General features: G+C 39.2%; 2 protein-coding genes across 3 annotated transcripts in view; one reads left to right on the top strand and one right to left on the bottom strand.

The window, feature by feature from the left end:
• Nucleotides 1-9335: 9335 nt before the first annotated feature.
• SGO1 (shugoshin 1) lies at nt 9336-14354 on the top strand. 2 transcript variants are annotated; one of them, XM_048302115.1, is made up of 9 exons: nt 9336-9600; nt 9986-10128; nt 10212-10408; nt 10823-10927; nt 11395-11459; nt 11620-11759; nt 12348-13184; nt 13374-13548; nt 13803-14354. In XM_048302115.1, the coding sequence occupies exons 2-9, from the start codon at nt 9993-9995 to the stop codon at nt 13942-13944; spliced, it is 1797 nt and encodes a 598-aa protein (XP_048158072.1). In that variant the 5' UTR covers nt 9336-9600; nt 9986-9992; the 3' UTR covers nt 13945-14354. The 2 variants fall into 2 exon arrangements, with proteins under 2 accessions (XP_048158072.1, XP_048158080.1); XM_048302123.1 differs by lacking the exon at nt 10823-10927.
• Nucleotides 14355-16082: 1728 nt separating this feature from the next.
• The window catches only part of KAT2B (lysine acetyltransferase 2B), a 39965-nt gene continuing 34109 nt past the window's right edge, over nt 16083-21938 (bottom strand). Inside the window, exons 15-18 of the mRNA XM_048321206.1 lie at nt 21767-21803; nt 21343-21406; nt 21161-21245; nt 16083-18092 (exon numbers count right to left, since the gene is read on the bottom strand). Of these exons, the coding sequence (XP_048177163.1) occupies nt 17899-18092; nt 21161-21245; nt 21343-21406; nt 21767-21803 (380 nt within the window). The 3' untranslated portion in view covers nt 16083-17898. The remainder of the gene's footprint in view (nt 18093-21160; nt 21246-21342; nt 21407-21766; nt 21804-21938) is intronic.

Below are 21938 nucleotides of genomic sequence, written 5' to 3' on the forward strand. Positions count from 1 at the left end.
CTTGCAGGCCAATAGAAGCTGCTACTGTCCTAGATCCTGGTGTTATTCTGAGAAAGGGAAGGGGGGTATGAATAAAATAGCAAGGAAAATCACCTCTGGATCTGAACTGACTCCTTCTGAAGAATATACTCAGTGCTTCTAAAAGCCATATTTTTGCTTGGATTCTTTGTTAGTCTGACACTGTACCTAAGGTGGGGGGGGAATTACACTTACTCTCCTGGAGATCGGGGCAAATAAAAATTTTGGGGATTTTTTCTAGATTTTTACCAAGATTCTGTCCTTAGCATTCTAGGACCTTATTCCTTTGAAGCTGCAGACTTTTTATGATTTATGGACTTAAGTATCAATTAGCGAGAAAAGCAATCCTTGGAATCCTGAACAATTAGTGTTAGTGTTATTGTTGCTAACAAATGCTAGCAACACCAAATTCCACTGGCCCACTCTAGGGTTAAAATCATAGTTATCCCAAACTGTAAATTGACTGTTTAGAAAACAGCAGCTTAATCAGGAAGCAGAGAGCAACAAGCTGGCAGAATACAATACAAATTAAAAGAAGAAAGTATAGATCTTAGTAAAATTTGTTCTGAAGACTGCACTGAAGAAAAGAGATACTCAGTTGAAATATCTGGTAATTTTGCATTAAAAATGGACTTTGGTGCAAGATTTCAGGATTAAAAAAAGCCACAGTGAGTTTTCATGAGGCAATAGATAAGCTACAATAAGCAGTACTAAGGCACAAGAAAATATTATTTCTAGCAAAAGGATTATGGCAACTGCAGACTCCCTCATTGCTTCCTCACTAGTCAGTACTCCAGTTGACTACAGAAGACCACACACTAAGACCTAAGCCTCTATCAAATAATGCACAGTCTGACAAATTATATAAAAATAGCAGAATTAAAATGGGTTTGCAGCTGGGTAATATGTGCTTGTTCAGCTCACAGGCAATCAGATAAAATATGGTGTGCACATTGAGCTCCTATTTTAAGCACAGCAGTATCTTCCTCCTATTTCTAGAACTTCTGTGTTTCTAGACCTCTTTAAAAAAAAAAGAAAAAAAAGAGACACCTAGGTTAACCATAATTTCTTAGATGACCTAAGCTGACCAGGAGTATCTATATGTGTGTGTTTATTTCCTTTGGTGACTGGGGCAGCAGCCAGGGTATCTGATGGAAGTGCAATAGTACCTGTAGGAATTAAACTAGGAAAGGCAGAAATAAATAGCTTTATCTAAATGCCTAAATGTATATAACACAAACCAAAGACTCTTCTGCAACAGTCTACATCTACTTTCCAGCACAAAAACGGTAGGAGAGATGTGTAGGAAGGTGACTGCATGTTGAGTGGGCTCCACATCTGCAATTTCATTTTCTCTTCATCATCTTCACAGAAAACTGTCATTTGAGCATCTCTGTTCAGATTTGTGCTTATTTCTTGGCAAAAAAAGTACTTCAATCTAATTTATCTCATTTACATTTCTATAAAACTCCTTTGTAGTAAAGAATTTTGAAAGTCTTCTATTAGGTCTCCTCCCAACCTTTTATTTTAGCAATTGTTGGCTTAACTACAGTGAAAAACTTTCTGGGAACATACTGATTACATTAAACTTTGTGACATAATAGTTTAATTACTTTTTTCAGTAATATTCCAGCATTTTACAATTATTTTATCATGACAAATGCTGTGCTCTCTTTTTATTGATTTAAATAGTTCAGAATGAAGGAAATTTGGTCACAGTATCTCATTTTTCAAATGTTCTTAAATTTTTAAATATTTGAATTACACAAAATAAACCATGGAACATCCATTAAAACATAGTCTTTTTCAACATACTGGTTTTTTGCTTCCTCTTTCTTAATACAATCTCTAGTTCTTACCATACCAATTGTGTCTGCCTACAAATATAAAATAACAATATGGTATAATTTTATTCTGATTTCTCCAATAAAACTGAGAGAAAATATTCTGAAAGGACAGAAGATCAGATGAAATTGTGGGAATGAAAAGCTGTAACATTGGACACTACAGTACAGTTGCAAAGCACGATAATAGAACGATAAAAGGTACCGAGATACAGGGGAACACAAGAACAGAAAAGTGCAAAGATAACAGACCTTGGAGAATTCTGCCTCTGTTCCACTTTTCTGTCAGTCAAAAACCTTGTCATGTTTGAAGTTCACATCTGCAGCAGTTCAGCTGTCTTTCCATATCTCTTTACCATTGTCATGCCACTTACAGCTTTTGCTGGTGACAGATCTGTTTCAACTGTTCAAGTAAACATCAGGATGTTAGTGGCAGGCTAAGCTACAGAAACAAAACATCCTCAAACCTTAGAAGCCATTTCAATGTCAAATGTTATAATGTCATTTTGGCCATACAGTTATGATTTCAGTTGATCCTCATAAGTATTTGTCATTCAAACCCCTCCCTTCTTCAAAAGGAACAGCAGCCTTTTGGAGTAGATCCATTATCAACAGAAGCACTGAATGATGGTTGCAGTGTATTCCTTTATTCTAGGACTGACCAGTCTTTTATTGCCTTTGTTTGGTGTCTGGTATTACCCACAGCATTTCCCACAAAATGTTTAAGTAATAAAACAATCCTGCTTATTTTAATACGGGCAACATACCTAGAGCAGAACCAAATGGAGTACTACGGAGTAACGGTGTTTGCTTCTTGGTCTATCCTTGCCTGTTATGGCTATATAGTTTATTATACCCTATCGTCCCCCTGTCTACCCTATCTTGTTCTCTGTGGTGGACTGAAGTCAGTAAAAAGTGTTTGTGCAGGACCTCTTGTGAGAGAACAAAGTGTCAATCTATATCTCTGTCTCCTACCTATGAACAATAATTAGCTCTCTGAAAGTCACTCACCCATAACCCAAACCTCAAAGAGCTGACTGCAGCAATACAACCCCAGCAGGAAGGAAAATGCATTTTCCACACTTCATAAAAATCCTCTTCCACCAAATATTCTGATCTAGAAGCAGTGCTGGCTGTCAAGACATTTTTTCCCTACCCAGTACCAGTATGCTCCAGCCAATGAGCATGCCAAATGCTGTGGTTAATTTCCTCATGTCTTTCATCATGTTCCTTCTGTCTTTCATCATGTTTTACCAGTGGCTTTAGGAGCCAGTAAGGATTGTACACACTATTACAAGGCCTCAAATAAATACTTGTATTTAATGTGTACATAAAGAGTAGTTGTGTTTAAAAAGAAAGCTAAAAGCAAAGAGATCAGCTCTAACCCCAGGTTTACCCATATAAACCAAGACCCTCTCCACTGACACCACAGCACCTATAGAAAGAAGGTATGTAAGAGTGGGAAGCTGGTGGCACTCTGCTCCATCGGGATCCAGGATTTCTGCACTTATTATCATATGTTTAATATTCACCTCTCAGATTGTGACAGGTGTATTAGCACTAAGAAAAGCTACACTAAAATACATTCTTGTATACATGAATGAGTTTTGTTCCATTGTGCCTGATAGTATCATCATCATCATCATCAACATATTAGCATAAAGATCCACTATGCAGGTCATTTTTGCTTTTGTATCTTTATGCTACAACTCTAACGGTGGCATATTCTACTCCTGAGCTATTTATTCATCATGAAAAATGGGGTAATAACTGGTGGAAAGCCACATATTTGTACAAACAAGAAGGAAAATAAATAGTTTTGTCAGTAAATATTCCATTTGATGGTTAAAATAAAAAAAAACCCCAAACTTCAAAGCTTAAAAAGTTTACTTACTTAAAACCACCTGGAAACCCAGAACCAGTGCTAAGCTTCACTTCGATACTGTGAGACAGAGGTTGGTAGGAGATTTGGGGGTAGAAAATTTGAGGGAGAAGAGGTTGCTTCTGACTGCATGCTCTGGAACTGCCGTGTACTGGAGAAAGACAGGCTTCTGGCCTACTGATAGGTGGTACAATGATAAATGAAGATATGTACTCAATGGAAACGTTGAGAAAATGTTAAACATTTAATATACACTTGTACTAGTTTGAAAACAAACCAGTGGGAGGCACCAAGTCAGAATAACAATTTAATAGGGAAATTAAAGAAAAGGGAAAAAAAAAAATAAGAGAACACTGGTTCAAACTGACAGAGTCAAGATACAACCTGACTCCCTGTTGGAGCAGTCTGGTAGAATGGTGGCTGCAGTCCTCTGAAGGGGTGATCCTGTAGAAAAGGGTCTGCTCTTCCTCAGGAGGTCCAGTGGTGGCTATGTAGCTCCTGTCCTCTGGAAATCCAGTGGAAGGGTTGTCCCTGAGTCATGAGGCAAAGTGTTGATTAGGCTCATTAACAGAAGATAGTCCGGAGGGAGTTATCTCTGAGTCAGGCGGTAGGACAATGATGGGCAATTAACAGAAAGATAGTCTGGGGGGAGGAGGCAAGGAAACACTGCCCCACCTGGTTTCAACAGCTCATGAGGATGGTAATAGAACACACTGCAACCCAGGACAACACTTTTGACTCATGACTCCTCCTCGCTCATTAGATCTATGTAATTTCAAGGTTTCAGATTGGTACTTATATTGTTGCAATACTGCTACAGATTAAAACACTCTTTTGGGATTCTGGATTTTCCCTGGCACTAAAAGGAAAGATTTTGTGGCAACTCTGACATGTATAATTCAGAGTGTCTAAAGTGAAAGACACAGCTGTATCTGACCCATATAATAACCATTATTTTTATATATATTAAATTATATATTTATATAATAAAATTGTACATTTTTGTCTCTGAAATATCTCTCATGAACAGATCAAGATACTTATTAATCTTTCACATCCTCACTTGCATTAAACTGACTAATAATTAAAACATTTTAATTTAGATTTAATTAGAACATAAAGATTTATGTCTGTATATGCATTTAGAACAATTTAGAATACATATGTACATCAAAAAGACACTGATACAACTAATGTAGGTATGCTGATTTATAGCTCATTAATTTTAGCTTAATGAAACCCATGTTGCCTCATGCTTCAATTAACTCCGGCTTCTTTTCCTCTTACATTTATGGTTTTGGTTGTAAGTAGAACAAAGTTATTTTTGAGAAAGAAAAATAATAGCATCGTAATTAGAAAGTGCTTATGGACAACTCAGAATAGAGAATGTAATACTAATAACATATTCCAAAACAGAAATGGTCTGAATTTAAGGAATTTATGGCTCCTATTTGATAAATCCTTCTGAAATGTGAAAGAAATAGCACATATGGACATACATAAAAATAATGACACCCCAATAATGCTCACATTTCTTTTTAACCTTGCTGAAGGAAAAATATCAATTATCTGGTCATTATTTCTACATAATTTTCAGCCAAACTTGGTCAAGCTAGTACAACACCTTTTTTGCTCAAATACGTCTGTGTCAGCTTCTTCAAAAAATGTTTGCTATTTTTCTGTTTTCAGGGAAGAAGAGGCTGCATCAGCACCTTGCAGTCCCCACAGTTCTCACACACCAAATATTCTTAGACTCCTGTCGTGATACTTCCACGATGATGACAGCTACAAACATCCTACTCCAAACTGATCAGAGCTGAACAGTCTGAAGGCAGTTCACAAATGAGCCATCCGATGGGCAAGCAGAAAAGCACTGCAAGGCACCATCAGTGTGCAAGTCACAGCAAATGAGAACAGAACTGACTCAGCAAGACATAAATGATCTTCCCAAACCCCAAAAGTAATGGAAAGTCCTGTGTGCCTGTAGCGGGTTCAGTTTGTAACCGTGCACTCATCAGTCTCTCTCTCTCTCAGTCTCTCTCTCTTGCTAAAGGAAATAAATACTGTAGGTGTGTAAGAGCCACTTCTAAGGATGTCCTCTAACAGAGAACATCAGTATTCATTAATTTGCTACTACACATAATTTTATATTGTATACACTTTTCTTTCTGTCCTCACAGTATGCACTGTATTACATTCATTGTGACTTCCAGCTCTGTACCTTTTTGTGATAGAGGTAGTAAAATATGAGTCATATGATGGTTAACACCAGACAGTACAAACATCATCATTGCGGTTGCCAGATGCAGGGTTGGATGTGGAGCAGCTGGAAAGATGGGTGGGGTGTTTAAGTTGGGTATCTGGAGGTTATCCAGCTGCCTGCATCAACAAAAGTTTGCCATGAGTCACCACATCATGGCTGCTCTTTTGTGCCCTACTGGTGATCACCAAAATCGAGTGAAAAAGTAGATTCAGCAAGTCTAAACGTCTGTTCTTATAGAGCCATACACTCCATCCTGTTATTGAAACCAGTAGTTTTAAAAATATTTTCCATCAAGTACCAGATTATCAATGCCTCTCATAGGCATCCACTCAAAAAGTTAAAGTTCCATTTATTTGAAGAGTTTGGTGTTGGTAGCAATAGAAGTAACTAATTAAAATTGCATTGGATATCTTATATCTGATTGTTTGCTTAGTTGGAAAAATCAACAATGTCCTGACTTTGAGCCCTAACAGAATGTATTGGACCTCACCATGTAACACCATACTCAGAGGTGAACTCTGATAAGAAGTATCGAGAATGCTCCCAGAATCACAGCTCTGATTCCTGTAATATGCTGTCATTATATCAAGCAACTCTTGCCTTGTAATGCAAGACAATAAATCTAAGATGAGAGCAAATCTTTTCATACTGCAATTCCAGTTGCAGTAGCAGCTGTTTTGCCACATGAGTACACCCGCTAGAAATAAACTAATAATCCACAGCAACTCTGGCATCAATGACAGCATCAATCTTTATAGAGGAAATTGTGAAATTGCTTACAGCAAAGATTCAGTTGGGCTAGAAAAATTCACTACTTGGAATACTCCGCTATAAATAAATAAAATTATACAGTGGATGTAACCTGCAAATAATCTAATAGAAACACAACTGTCTAGAGATGAGACTAATGCACAAATGAGCACACCTCAGTAGCAGTGAAAATGTGATTATCAGGATATAGAAATTCAAATCCAGGAAATCAAAAATAATCTGCAGAAAGATTCCAAAGTGTTTCTGAAAGAGGTGTAACAAAATTGATGGAAACAATAGAACACAAAAAGGCGAAGAGAGGATTTTTAATCTTGATATAGGTATACTCAAGACCAAAACCAAAATTTAATTAAGAGTAGCACTTAGATAGTAACGAGGAAAGTATTATTTTTTAATCAAAACAGGGTTCATTTAATCACAATCAGTGCATTTGTGTCAAGCTAATAAATGACTAATGGATAAAAGACCTTACCAGCATTGCTGGGAACTATCAATTGCTACTTGGCCAAATGCAAAACACCTGCTGCCTTTAAACAAGACAAAGTTTGTAGGGAAGGGCCTTGCTTTGGGTTAGAATAGCTGTGCTTAGCTGAAAAAAAAAAAAGCTGAAAAACAACCCCCCAAGCCCCCAGGAGCGGAGTTCAACTAGATAGTTTCATCTATGTTTAGAGACAGAGAGATTTGCAAGGCTCCAGGTGACACTTGGCTGCAGCTGAGTGGAGGAGCGTGCCCAATTATTGCCTTTAAAACAGTGAGAGGCCTGTGGGAAGGGGATGGGAAATTAATCGTACCAGAAAATCAGTATTTCTACAGACTATGTGACTTTTAATGTCCAGTACACATATATTTTTCTGCTGCTTTGGGGAGGGGGGAGTTGGGGTGGTTTGGGGTTTTTTTGGTTGCTTGGTTGGGTTTTTTAAAATCTTTGTTTTCTTTTTCCCCCAAGCCTGTGAGATTTTGTTTTGTTTTGGGGGAGTTGTTTGGGGCTGGAAGGGTGGGTTGGTAGAGGTTACTTAGGCAAAGCAAGCAGACAGGAAAAAAGCAAAAAACATGTAAAGAGAAACTAAGATTGTGGGTTGCTGTGGTTTTGTGTGTTACTAGTAAGTAAGTGGGTCTAATGTGTGTATATTGCTCATAATCTTTCATGTTGAATCCTAAAGAAAATATGGGGTTTTTTACATCATCTCATGTCTCCAAAGGGGATTGTCAGACTGCATCAAGGGCTGGGTTTGCAGGACAACTTATTTGGTAACAGGAATGCAACACCAACTTTAACGATATCTATTGATGAAGTAGGACAGTAAGCTAAACATTTATTTATACTACTGTAAAAAATACATAGATGAGGCCAGCAATGCTGAACTGGACAAACAAAAATTACATGATCTTGCAAGGAGTGGGAAAGGACAAATGCATGCATATCATGGTTTCTGTCATGATCCACGAGAATTTTTCAAGTTTGAAATCAGATTGCCACACCACATCCAAGCTGTAATGAATAAAACCAGGAAATTGGGAATAGCTGTAAGAAAAAAAAAAAAGTGTAGCAGCTAGGAAATGCTGACTTAACACAATCGAGAATACCATTTATTCTGTTAGTAGGACATCGTTTAGCTGATTTTTTCTCTCCCGTTTCTCTCAGTGTTTAATCAACGTTCAGCACGCCACAGCCAAGATGCATATGAGCACACAGAAGATACAGCTCCCTGACGCTTGTCGGGAAAATCCACAAACGCCAGAGGTTTATGTCCAAAGAGGAGACAGAGGAATCCTGCAACTTTATTCGAATAAAGGGAGAGAGTCCACTGGGCCACACGCCTGCAGGGTGTTCTCTCTCGAGGTTTCGGAGGGCGCAGCCTCCTTTTATCCTGAACTCCGGGCCGCATGTTGCCGTCTTCCTTTCCCCAGTGGCTGAGGTACTAGGAAGGTACAGCCTTCCCGGACTGCCTACCCCATATCCCCCCTTGGACCTGTCGTTCTACCCCAAAGTTCAGAAGCTCGGGACTGTGCAGACCCACTTGTTTCAGCAGCCAAGCTGTCAGGGCTCTGCAACAAACCTGCTGGCCAGAGTTAACAGAGACATTAAGACCCATTTCAAAGACGTGAACACCCATACCTTCACCCATCAAATTGTTTGTAAAGACATTCGCTTTCCTTTTACGTTTGTCCTACACTTCACGGCCTGGCTGTGGGCAGCCCTCGCAGCGCAACTCTAGAATGCGAAAGACTCATCCTGCTGCTGCTGCTGCTGTTGCTGCTGCTGCTGTTGCTGCTGCTGCTGCTGCTGCTGCTGCTGCTGCTGCTGCAAGAAGCGGCCACTGAACTAAAGCACCGCAGATGACAGATTTCCATCTCCCGGCCCCGCCATTTACCCGCACTCGTTCGCTCCGCCCCCGCCGCTGCCCCGCGGCTGCTGAGGCGGTGCCGGGGGTGGGCGGGGCCAGGGGCGGATGCGCGCGGCGCTCGCGCCGTGACGCGGCGCTGGGACGCACCAATGGGAGGCGGCGGCGGCGGGGTTTGAACGGCGCGTGGCGGCGGGCGCGGGTGGTGCCGCCCCGCGGGGCCGAGCGGTCGCTCCTGCGCTTCCCCGGGCGCGGCCGGAGCGGGACCCGAGCGCAGAGCGGAGCGCAGCCGGGCCGCGGGGAGACAAGGAGCCGGACGTGCGGAGAGAGGGAGGAACGAGCTGCGGGAACAGGAAAACTCCGGGCCGCTGCTGCCGCTGCGCCTGGACCCTTGCGGGCCCTCCCGCCGCCGCCGGGGACTCGGGCGGCCGCGGCCGGTCGGTAGGAGGTGCCCGGCTCTGCACTCGCCCTTCCGAGGAGGTACGGCCGGTCGGTGTGGGGTGCTGGGACGCTGTGCCTGCAGCGTTAGAGGAGCAGGGGGCCGGCTGCCGGCGCCTCGGGAGACCCCTCCCCAGGCCTTGGCTCCGGTGCCGGTGCTTTAAGCCCTCCCCGGGCCCGCCGCGGGCGCCGAGCGTTCTGCAGTTCAGACAACGCGCGGCCGGGAGAGCGGGCACGCTGCAGCAAATGGGGTGAGAAGGGCCAGAGCTGCGGGTCTTTTCCGGGTTGCGGGTCTTTGCCGTGTGTGTATCTCCGCCTAAAACTGCCACGAGCTTTACTCGTGTGTCCCTGTGCCTTTTCTTTTGGCGTTGGAGGAGCGTGGTGCAACCCCAGCTTCATGGGTTCTTCACCTCTTCTACTTTTAAAGGTAGAAGATGGCAGAATACTCGAGGAAGTCCTTTAAAGACAGTCTGAGTGACATCAAACAACGTATGAGAGAGAAAAGAACTCAGAAATGGTCAAGGCTGGGTAAAACTATCCAGTTCTCCACCGTAAAGGCCAAAAGAGCAAGTAAGATGCTTAAATATCTTAGGATTTATAATTTATTTATTTTCTTTTGAAACCCAATTGAAACACTCACTGTTCTCTTGCAGCCAACGACTCCAACAAAATCAAGATCATTCAAGCAAACAACAGAGATCTGGCTCTGTCCTTGCAAGAACAAAAGCTCAAACTGAGGGAAGCTGAAGCTACCATTCTTCAACTAAGGAAAGATTATCACATTTTGAAGATTCAGATGTTTGACTTGCAAAGAAATCATAGGTTCCAGCGAGAACAAGGACTTGTGGAGGTATTTTTAATAATAACTTTATGAGCTAGTGAAGCTGAAAATTAGAATCTGCACCAATCCACTGATTGATATCTTTATATGTTTTGATGTGTTTCATAAAACATTAATTCAGTACATACAACAGGGGTTTTTTAACCTAACTTGGTATGCTGGTTTGGATACCATGACGTCTGGTAATGAACTACTTTTTTTCTCACTAGTCTTTTTTATTTACTTAAAATATGAAAGAGTAAACCTAAAATCTTAATTTAAAAAATATTAAAGTCTATCTTCTGTGAATTTCATAGGGGTTTTCTCACAGGTGAGGGCAGCTGACAGGTTTCTTCAGATTTTAGTTATCATAATGCTGATAAATTTGTAGTTGGTACTAGAGTATGATAGTAACAGTGTTACTGTCCTTCCATTGTCCATTAGAATCGACTATCAGCCTTGAATGAGATAATTTCCAAAGTCTCTCAGAATTTACTGGACTCAGTCACTCTCCTTGGCCCAGCAAAGAATTTGTGTTCCATAGATGTGGTAGGTACCTCTTCCTCTTGAGGAGCAGGACTTCTGTTACTGATTGCCCTCACTCCTTCCACCATAGATGCACACAGATTTTTAGATCTGAGCCTTAATTTAGTGGAAGGACTACTCCCACAATTCCCAGTATGCCATGGTGTGCACACTGTGGGGCTGTGTCAGTAGGCTGTAAGTAGGACTGAGGCTCTGCTAGGAGGTGGTTGGGGCACCCTGATTTTCTGGGGTTTTGTGCACAGTTCCTTCCCCTGTCCACTTGCTCTAGGATTGGGCTGGTGATGAATGTGCTGATGTGCAGAGGCTGAGAAGGTGGCTGGCTAACAGCCACAGCACTTGGTGCTAGCAAGACAGACAGAGTCAAGGGCCTCTTTGGTCCTTCCTTGGGTAACTTGGCTGTTGTCTAAAATTTGTAGATGGTGCAAGCTTGTTTCACCCATTTAATCACAGTAAGATTTATTTTTTGACAGAATCAAAGAGTGCTTTCTTCAGGTCCTGGAAGCAGTTGCAGTGTCACAGGACCAACACATTCAATGTAAGTATCATTGATTAATGCCTGCTTATGTTTGGAAATTCTGTTACAGGAAGTTTAATTTTCTGACTGGAAAAAGGGAAGAAACCCAATGTAATGAAACTGTTCCTTGTCATAAATTTTATTGCTGTTCAGTAAATACTACCTTTGGTATTTTCTCTAGAGGACCTCTAAAGTGTGTTCTTGAAGACAATCCTGTACCTCCAAGTGGGATGGAAGCTGGTGGTGACAGAAATTCTTTGTCAAAGATCTGTGTGGAATCTGACAGTGACATTTCCTTTACCAAAATAATTCCAAGCGAAGGTAACTAAATCAAAGTATCAGATACTGCTCTATTTTGAATTAGGAAAAAAATGTGTGAGTACAAGTTTAAATAACTGCTGCTTTTGAAGGAACTGACAAGTAATTTTCTGCTTATTTGCATAAGGGGGGAATACTAATGCTGTCCACTGGTAAAATGTTTGAATGAAGATGCCCAACAAAATGGGGAGGAATTTGAAGCTGCTTTATCTTCTCTATACCTGCAGTCCAGTTTCATTATCTACTGAACTGTTCAACCAAGTAAAATTACCTTTAGACAGGCATTAGCATTTTATGAAATCAATAAAAAATTGTTAACAAAGCGAAATACCCAGGAAAATAAATGACCTGTAAATAACCTTTCCAAAAGGAACAGTTTATAGGAAAATACTAATGTTATATACCTAACTGCTTTCTGCCTGGAACCTGCATTAAACAGAGCTTATCTCAGTTGCCAAATCCTAGTTTATAAAAATCTGGAGAAAACCCAAAGAATAGTCTGAATTTTTGACAGGTTCAGAATTTTTGCACAAAACCTTAACATGGTGTTTCTGTTTGGCTTTAATATGACATTTTTTCTTCAATCACAAGGACAGCCATCTGATTTTCATCTGAACAACACAGAGTCAGAGCTGGAAAACGTTTCTTCAAGTGTAAAGTTTGGATTTGGTAGAGCATTACCAAAAGGTGTGTCCACCAGACGTCACTTTTCAAAGATGAGGAACCTTGATATAATTTGTACTGGTGTCTTGGACCATTTAGAAGCACCTGATTCAGTAAAAGAACTTTCTGAACAGAATGAAATTAGGCTTGAGGAAAGTCTAGAGGAGTGTGCTGCAGAAAACATAAATGCAGCTATGCCTGACTTGAATGAAAGCAAGGTCGATTCAGGGCTCGTGTTGAGCCAGAAAAATTCTGGAACTACACAGTTCAAATTAAAACGTAATTCTGATCTTAAACAACTGGAGTGTAAAAGCAGAGAAAACCCTCAAAGAAAAGAAAAGCGCCAGAAAGGAAAACCGCAACGGCCGCTTACTTCCCAACAAAGACCAGGAAAACAAGGTAAAGAGGCTTCTAAAGAAAAGCTGAATTTCTTGGGTGGTAGCAGTGATGCTTATGACTTCTATTTGGAAGAGAGTGTCCATCTTACACCTTTCCGACAAAACAAGGTGAACAGCAGTGATACTGAAGTGGAGGACGAAGAAGACTCAGCTGAAACCAATACCACTGAGTCAAGCAGTACTGCAGAGGACTCTGATGACAGCCTCTATGAGCCTTACAAGAAGAAAAGGCGAAGTTCAGTGGACAAGAACCCTACATCACCAATCCATGCAAGGCCAAGGTCTAAAAGATGTTTGGCACAGCGTGAGCAGAAACCCTGTCATGAAGAAGAGACTGAAAACAACAAATCAAATGATAAGTCTACTAGTAAGTGCAGAAAGTGTTCTGTAATTGGTTTTGTTTCCTTGAAAGATAACATTGCTTAAGAGGTTTAGGCCTTTTTATTTTAGGGGGGTTTTTTTTAATAGCAACTAAAACTAATGTTTTAAGAATGGTTGGATTTTCTTTTAAGCTTGCTTACCTGAATGACCGGACCTGTGCCTTATTTCTTCACAGGGCAGCCTTCTGAGCCATCTCGTGGGCATCTCTGTGATGTTACCAATACAGCTGCAGTGCCCCCCAGCACTGGGGATGCAGCAGCTGTCCCTGAAGGTGAAGAACCTCAGACTCCAAAACGCAATCGGCGAAGCTGTACTGTTACTGTGAACTACAAAGAACCAAGTATTGTAGGGTAGGTTTCTTTACTTTCCAGTTTGATACAAAGTTCATGATATTCCATCCAACAGAGGACTTGAGAGGCCTATTTAGATCTTGAAAACAAGACCTTAACAAAAGAGCTCATTCAAAAAAGTCTGGAGTTAGTAACACAGCCTAGTTCATGTGGAATGGAACTCAGTAGCTAAAAGTTACTGTTTTAAGTGATGTCGGGAAAAAAACCTCAGTTTTGCCTTTTTTTTTTTTTTTTTTTTTTTTTTTCCCAAACAGGAAACTCAGGAGAGGAGATCCATTTACGGATACAAGCTTTCTGTGCTCTCCAATTTTCAAGCTGAAAAAAGACGCTAAACGACATTCTCTTAAGAAAGATTCTACAAAAAAATACAACGAGAAATTGGTTAGTTGTCTTTGAGATTTTCTGCAAAACCATGCTTGTACCATGAAGAAAGTAATTTTCTGGATGGAATATTTTGTTGCACAATCTGTTATATAAATATGTAAATAGCTGTGTATCTCATATTAAGGATATCAGATGAAGGGGGCCTGGATTTTTTCTAGTGACATGTTTTTAATGATACAGATTGATTACTTTTATAACTGAAGTGATTCTATTCAAGCTTCTTTTGAATGGATCTGGCAGTATATGAGAAATCTGTGATGGATAAGATGGTGAATGTTATTTCATGGGTGAACCTTAGGCACTTAAGATGTTTTGGGCAGGAAGTATTTTTAATACAGATCTGTGTTTGTACAGATCTTGTTTATGTGATGGTTGTAGTTTCATGTTGAATCTTACAATAAACATCTTAGTGTTTGGAAACAGCTCTGAGTGGGTTGGTGTTCCTGTGGCAGTTTCCATAGTTACTCCAAGGGCACTAATATCAGCACTGGGCATTACAGAGGCCTGTATACTCTGTCCCCATCTTGTGTGGTGGCATAAGCAGTGTTCAGAAGCAGTTTACCAGCTGTAATTTGATTCTGTAGCTGCAGCTCTCAAAAGCAGCAGTTTAGGCTTAGTCGGTCCTGCACTGAGTGCAAGTTAGAATCAACCAGATGGAAACAAAGCAAATTTCTCGTGAAGGTTGGTGAAGAAGGCTCCACGTGGGTGGAATGTAAACTATTAGTCCCAACTGTTGCAGGACATTCATAACAGTTTATAATAATTTTGTCCCTGCTTTGCACAGTGCCTTTCCCAGAGGAAGAGCTGCCACATTGGAGCTTGTGCTATCTATGAGAACAATTGCATTATCAGCTGTCCACCATTCAAACTACTTTTACTTTGCCTAAGACACACTTAAGTATTAAAGGGTACAATAACTACCCAAATGAAAGCTACATTCCAAATAACTAATGGGAAAGTACAAAAACTACACACTCTTCATTTGTTTTGCAAGATTGCCTGTCCCACTTCAATAGGTGCAAGATCTCTCCCTTTCTGTAATAAAAATGTTAATTACTCTTTTACTTGTAACTTCTTGCATGACTCTTAACAATAACACTAGCTGCAGCTACTGAGTGTTTGATAGTTGTTCACAATACAGCCTTCGAATGTTTGAACGGAAACTTAACTTTACCTTTGTATCCTAAAATTCTAGCCACAAGGCCTCACCATCTCAGTCTGGAATTCTAGTACTAGAGCAACTTGAGCAGAGTGGTTGAGTTGGTTAGAGCCTAGTGCTAATAATGCCTACCTTGTGGGTTCAATCCCTGTATAGGCCATTCACTCAAGAGGTGCACTTAAAGATCCTTGAGGGTATTCTGTGAATCTCAGGTGCTTTCATGAAGCAAATCTGCAACAGCTGTCTTATCAGGGACAGAGAAAGAACAGGGTGATTGCAAAGCAGCGCATGGCAGGTGTGGTGGGTCTGGGTGGGTTTTTTTTCTTATTGGATTGAGCAAGCTTGAAGAATTGAAGTGAGGGAACTGTGTAAGGAAGAAATCAGTCCTTCCTGATCTCAAATGCTTTCTCTAGAAGTGTTCAGTAAAACAACTCTTGGCCACTGTTGCTACCCTTTGAACAGAACACTTTCACAGGACCAAATCTGAGGGGATGGGGAAAAAAAAAAAAATCTCTTCCTCGATCTATAATTATCTGTCACATATTGGACAGGTGCAGGCTTTGTTTATGTGACCATCTCAGTACCATTATGGTGATGGTGCAAGCTCAACCTGGACTGTAGTTTGCTGCTATATAGATTACGTATTGTGAGTAAAGGACTCCTGAAGGCAAATACCAGCAAATAGCATAAGCATGCTTTGAGGTGAAAAACCCGAAACTTTGGAACAGCTAAGTCAAGGAACTGTTGAGGAGGTGGGAGTAACAGCACTGTATCCCAGTTACCATAAAGCTGGGAATGCTACTTGGACTGGTCACAGCTCAGCCCATTGTCCTCTTGGTGAACTCAAAGGCCATTTCACATATTTTCTATCCGACCTGGAAGAGGCACTGACAGCACTCCTGTAGCTTCAATGTGCTTGGTTGTGAAATTGCTTCAGTATGTATGTTTGTATCATAAGTACTAAGTAATGAAAAAAAGAGACCAAAATAAGTAGGGTTTTGTACATATATAATTTAAAACTATTCTGTACCAGTACAATATATTAATTTGACAAATGTAAGGTTCATCAGCTGTTAAAGCATTTGCAAAACCACATATCCTACCATAACTTTATTGCACAGTATCTATGAAAATATCAATTCTTAAATTAGAAAACACGTTTCAATATAGAAGAGACAATCTGATTGAAAGACGATAAGAAAATCTACTCTGAAAATAAGAAAAATTCACAGGTTACCAAGCTTAACAGGTGCATCTGTAGGCCCAATCTACAAAACAGGTTTATAGCATCCTGTTCTGGCTATTAAAGAAAAAGTACTCACTGTACCTTTGTTATAGATCCCAATGCAGGTCAGACTAAATTCATACAAAACACGATGGCAAGTCCAGCATTAACATTTTGAATACCTTGGGTAGCACATTTACTACTTCTAGATAGTTCTGACATCTCCTTGCTGAATTGATCTGTGATCTAACATTGCACAGGCATTTTGCAGGAATAGATTCTTTGACTCAGCACAGGATTGCTTTTCTCAGTCCCATAACTTGAATTTTACCAGTGTAACGTCTGTAAATATAAAACACCAAGAATGAAAGTTTAATCTGTTTTTCACAAAAGTAGTTATAATTTACAGTTACAAACTCTAATTAGAAAATGTCAAGGGACAGCTTTTTGGCCTGTACTGATCTCCATTAAGGATTTAGGTGTACCTCTCAAATGTAGTGTAAGCAGCAAAATATATATATATATTATATATATATATATATATATATGAGTGTGTGTGTTCTTTTTGAAGATATAATAAGAGTTGTAAAATGTTAATATGTTCCTGGGTCTAAATAATCACAGTTAATAAGCATTTACAATAAAGCTTAGTAGAAAATCCAGTTTACCACAGAGCCAAGTATCTAAGCTTGAAGCTGTCCTATGTTGTCTTCTTTTGTGTACAATAGTCTTATTTCTGCTGAACAATCTGAAGAATTTAGCAGTGAAGAGTAGTAACTAGGGTGGATCATGAAGTGCATCAAAACCTTAACTCTACTAAGCCAATTAAAATTGTCGAGTAGATGCGAAATAGTCTCTAAAGTTATTTTGGGTACTTATGTCCTGCATAAGCCAAGTCACTATGACCTTACGCATCTAGCGAGATTTTTTTCTTTTTCTTTTTTTTTTTTTAAAGAGTGGTTATGAGATTACAATTTGCAGGTAAAATATTTATCAAAACTGAAAATGAATAGAAAAACTTGCATCTATCAATGATTATAGGCAGTCCTTTTTCAGAACTGACTGCTCTTCTCTCACAGCTTCTCAACCAGCTGAGTGTTTCTTTTAAAAAATAGTATCTTATAAAAAGATTCTACAAAGAAACAAGTGTTTCAGAACCCCCCCACACCTGTTGTTTTCCCTTACGATTTTCTTTTTTACTGGAAAAAATAATAAAACTTTATCAAATAGGTACTGCATTAGGTAAGCTATAACATTTGTTGTCTGGGAATTTTCTTCATCTTCCCAAACATGTGCAACTTCCCCCATGTTTGTGGGGTTTCTGAGGCTGTAGCTGATAAACTTATTAGGAACATAAGGTAATCGGCACACAAAAGAAATTTTCCGTAATTAAATACATTATAAAGCATTTTAATAAAATAATTTTTGTAACTTCAGTATAATACATGTTTGCAAAACTAAAAGGGTTTTAAAAAGTGCTAAGTATTAAACAGAAGTTTCTTGAAAGTCCCACAACTCGGATATAGAACGACTTTCCCTGTCCATAACATAGGCACGCTATTTGGTTGTAAAAAAGACAGTGTCACTTGTCAATTAATCCAGCTTCTTTAATTTTTGTGTAGAAGAATTTCTCCAGTATATTGGCACATTTGTAGTATTCACTCTCGGGGGGGTTGTACTCTCTGCAGTTTGTAAAGACTCGCTGCAAGTCTGCCATGAATAATTTCTTAGACACGTAGTACCTGTTCTTGAGTCGCTCGCTCATTGTTTTGAGATCTGCACAGAAGAAAAATAGATTAACAGCGTTTGATTCAAATACTTTTTGTGTGCAATATCCCTTCAGACTGATTTGCCATTTAACATGAACTGGCAAAGGTAGGATTTGGAATGGAAATTGCTTTCATCTAAGGCATGGTCCAACTGACCTGCTGGAACTAAGTAATATTTCACTGTAAGGATGAATTCATGTAGAGTTTATTTTTAATTCTTTAAAACATTAAAGCTTTTTTTTTTCTGTTCTCATACTTAGAGCTCTGAGTTTTCTGCAGGTAGTAGATGTCTCTAATGCTCTTCTGACTGTCCTGAAACAACCTATTCTCAGCTCTGCTGGAGGAGGCCTTACGGGTATATAGGCAAAGAATTCAAACATCACAAAACATATATGTTAACCTAAAATCCTTACTGCTGTGCAAACACAGCAGAGAAGATACACTGGTCTATACCACAGGCAGGATTTGCAGCTTTGAAAAAAAGATTCAATTTTTTCTACACTCTGCATATGTTTTTATTACCTCTTCAGAGTTTATAGTTGTATATCCTTTTTAAGAATCATGTGAGAACTGATGTCCCCTGCTTTCAGAGCATCATGCAAAACATTTACTTACAGAATATTCTTTAAGAACTGTTCTCCTTTATACTAAAATCAGTCAACATAAAATATGCTAATCATCTCAGTGCTCTCCACATAGTCACTTTCCCAGTAATTCTCATCAGGCATTTAAAAATTCTGTCTACATTACAAGTGTTATAGGAGTGAGTACAGGAATAGAAGTAGTGGGAGGTGTGCTGGATGCCTTGGCTTTTCTCACCTCAGATGCTCCAACAACTATTTTTTTAGCAATGCTTGAGCCAGGCATCAGCAGCACGTTTGTGAAACTGTAACAGAAGTAGCTGTAATGAAGAAGACTTAATGTCCACGAGTATTTGCAAGGACAACAGAGACCAAAGACCTCCAATGCAAAGGAATTAAACTTTTTAACTTCAGGTTTAAAAATATGGTTGTATTTTTGTTTCGGTACTGTTTTTGGGGGCTTTGAGGGGTGGCTTTTGTTTTTTTTAAGGGAGATTTGAATTTATTAAAAGAGAGGAAAACCCTGTCAACTTGACAAGATGGGATTATTTAAAGAAAGTTTGATGGATGCTCTCAAATACCTTTTCCAATGATACAGAACTTGCCACTCCCTAATTTTGCACTATACTGTGCAAAAGTAAATGCTCATTCAGCTCTCATTAAGTCTGAAATTCAGGTACCTATATCTAAAGTAGATATCCATAGACTAATTATAGCACCCAGCTGAGAAGGCTGTTCAGCTCACCCTAAAGGAAATGCTGCCTGGCTGGAGAGTTAAGCTATTCTCCTCTAAGTGCAGTGAAAGTTTGGTTCCATCTGTCACTCAGCCATACAGCTTTTGAATGGCAGATAAAAAGGGAAAAAAAACCCCAAAGAGTATTGCTTAAAAGAGCACCTGAAGAGCACTTAAAACAGGGGTAAAAAAGCATTTATACATGAGAACTGACCTAAGGAGGTAGTAAAAAAATTTACAGCCATACCTCTCAAAAACTACAATTTAGTCTGTACACAAACATAAAGGCAACTGTTATATCTTGTCTGAGCAACTTTTTACAGCATCAGCATGCTGGCAGGAAGAGCAGAAAGAAATCTGAAGTTAAACACAAATCAGGGCAGTTTAGTCATGCTGGGTTCCTTAGCTGAAAAAAACAAAACAAAACTGAACCAAAGACCTCAGTTTAATCCTCACAGTAAACTGCTGCCCTCACCTCTAGTGTAATGCATCTGAACAAGGAAAGGACAGACAGCATTCCTACTTTGGGTTTGCCAACTCAGGTAAATTCTTTGTAACCACTGTTCAGATTAAACAGTCAGCTAGATCTGCTCAAAAAAGCAAATAGAGAAAACTCTGACACAGAAGGGGATTAACATTCTTTTTCTTCACTGGTAGAAAATACATTTATGACAGGGACACAGGAAGGCAGTGATTAGTTTATAAAGTATATGTACATCTGCTACTTGGGAATGATAAATTGAATAGAAAAAAATAATTAAATTGATATACATGGGCTTGGAGCCTATGCAAAGCAACATGAGCAAATACTTTTATTCTCTGAGAAACTGATGGCTAGTAGCCTGCCATGAACCTGTGTTTCATTTTCTAACAATATTAAAGGGTTCAGAAACTCTAATCAGAATGATAGAGGTGAGTATTGCATAAAGGAGGGAGTGCCAGAAATCAGTTTTAAATCTGGTGCAGTACAAATCAAGCATCCATTTAGAGTATCACTGAATTATCATTGAAATTATATGTCCCAGAAGTCAAAAACTGGGTCATAAGACAAGCAGTCAAAAGAAAAACATTATTAGCAGTTGTGTACTTCCCTTTGCAAGCAATCCTACATAAACAATAGCTGCATTACTTATGAGTAAGAATAAATAAATAAATAAATAAATAAATAAATATAACACCTCAGACAACTGTGGCAGATCTAAAAGACAATGATAAAAGTTAGCTTACAATCAGTTGTATGAAGCATTTTCCTAAACTTAAATTGGAGCAAAGTGTTAAGACTTAGTTAGAAAACCCTGGGACCTTTGAAAATGTTTTCTCTATGTGATTTAGAAATCTTAAATCTCTTTTTCAAAGCAACTCAAATGCTCAGGTGTTCCTGAAAATTTGCCTTCAGGTCTTTTAACATATGAGTAGGATCTGCAATGACCAGTTACGACACACAGGAACATATTCCTACAACTCACCTACACCATCTCAGTCCTAAAAGCTTCCAGCTGACTGCACCATTTAAGAGCTTGTTAGGGTTCTCTAGGGCACGCTGAGATTTCCAATATGTACAACATACATGTTTCACAAAGGTCACAGAGCACTCATCAATCTCAAATGACAGCACCACACTCTTGACACTTTAGAACTTTGTATTCAGCTGCAAGTAACATACATCTTTTTTCATAAAACAATCAGATTAAAATTTATCTGCTAAGTCTGCAGCTATAATGATTTTTAAACGCTATACTTAAAAAATGTTAATGGTATTACCCATGGGAAACCTTATAACTTCATAATATCCAGGAGCTTCTGTTCTCTTCACGGGTTCCATGAAGGGCCAAGCGCTTTGATGGCTCTTTGGTAAAGAAAAAAGTAAGGTATCTAATATGGAAACTAGATATTGGAAATAATTTTAAAATCTTTACAGAAAATAAACTAGAACTAGCACTCACCTTCACTTGCTGCAGGATGGTTTTTAATGTGCTGTAAAGTTGATCTGGATCCTTGGGCTCCTTACTTGAAGAAAAATATGAATACAAAAAAATTAGTTTGAATCCCTTATCTTCATTCCTACAATTTGCATCTTACCTAAAAGCAACTCCAAATTTTCAAGCATTTTATGAAAGAAATAAAATTTAAAACAACCAAACAAACACAAATGAAAATACTCAAAAAAGAACCCCACTACCCAAATCACACTTGCCCACAATAAAAAGAAAAACAAACAAAACCAAAAAACTACTTAAGAACTCATCTCTTGCAGATTATTTATCTGATTTCCAGGGGATGGAAGGAAATATCAAGTGACATTGTTTAAAGACTCTTCTCAAAGGAGTATCCCAACTGCTTCAACATTTTACTTTGTCTAGCACTTACCCTCTTTCTTTTCCACTTGGTTTCCAGCCAGTCTCTCCTGTACACCAACAACATGAGATATTATATGGGAACTACAGTAGGTCAAAATATTAACTGAGTTATTGCAACTCAAAGAAGAAAAGCCATTTCAGCACTACTGCAGTAAAATTGGTTTGTTATAATAAAAGCTACT

The sequence above is a fragment of the Corvus hawaiiensis genome, chromosome 1 (genome assembly GCF_020740725.1).
Source record: "Corvus hawaiiensis isolate bCorHaw1 chromosome 1, bCorHaw1.pri.cur, whole genome shotgun sequence".
In the NCBI taxonomy this organism is placed as follows: domain Eukaryota; kingdom Metazoa; phylum Chordata; class Aves; order Passeriformes; family Corvidae; genus Corvus; species Corvus hawaiiensis.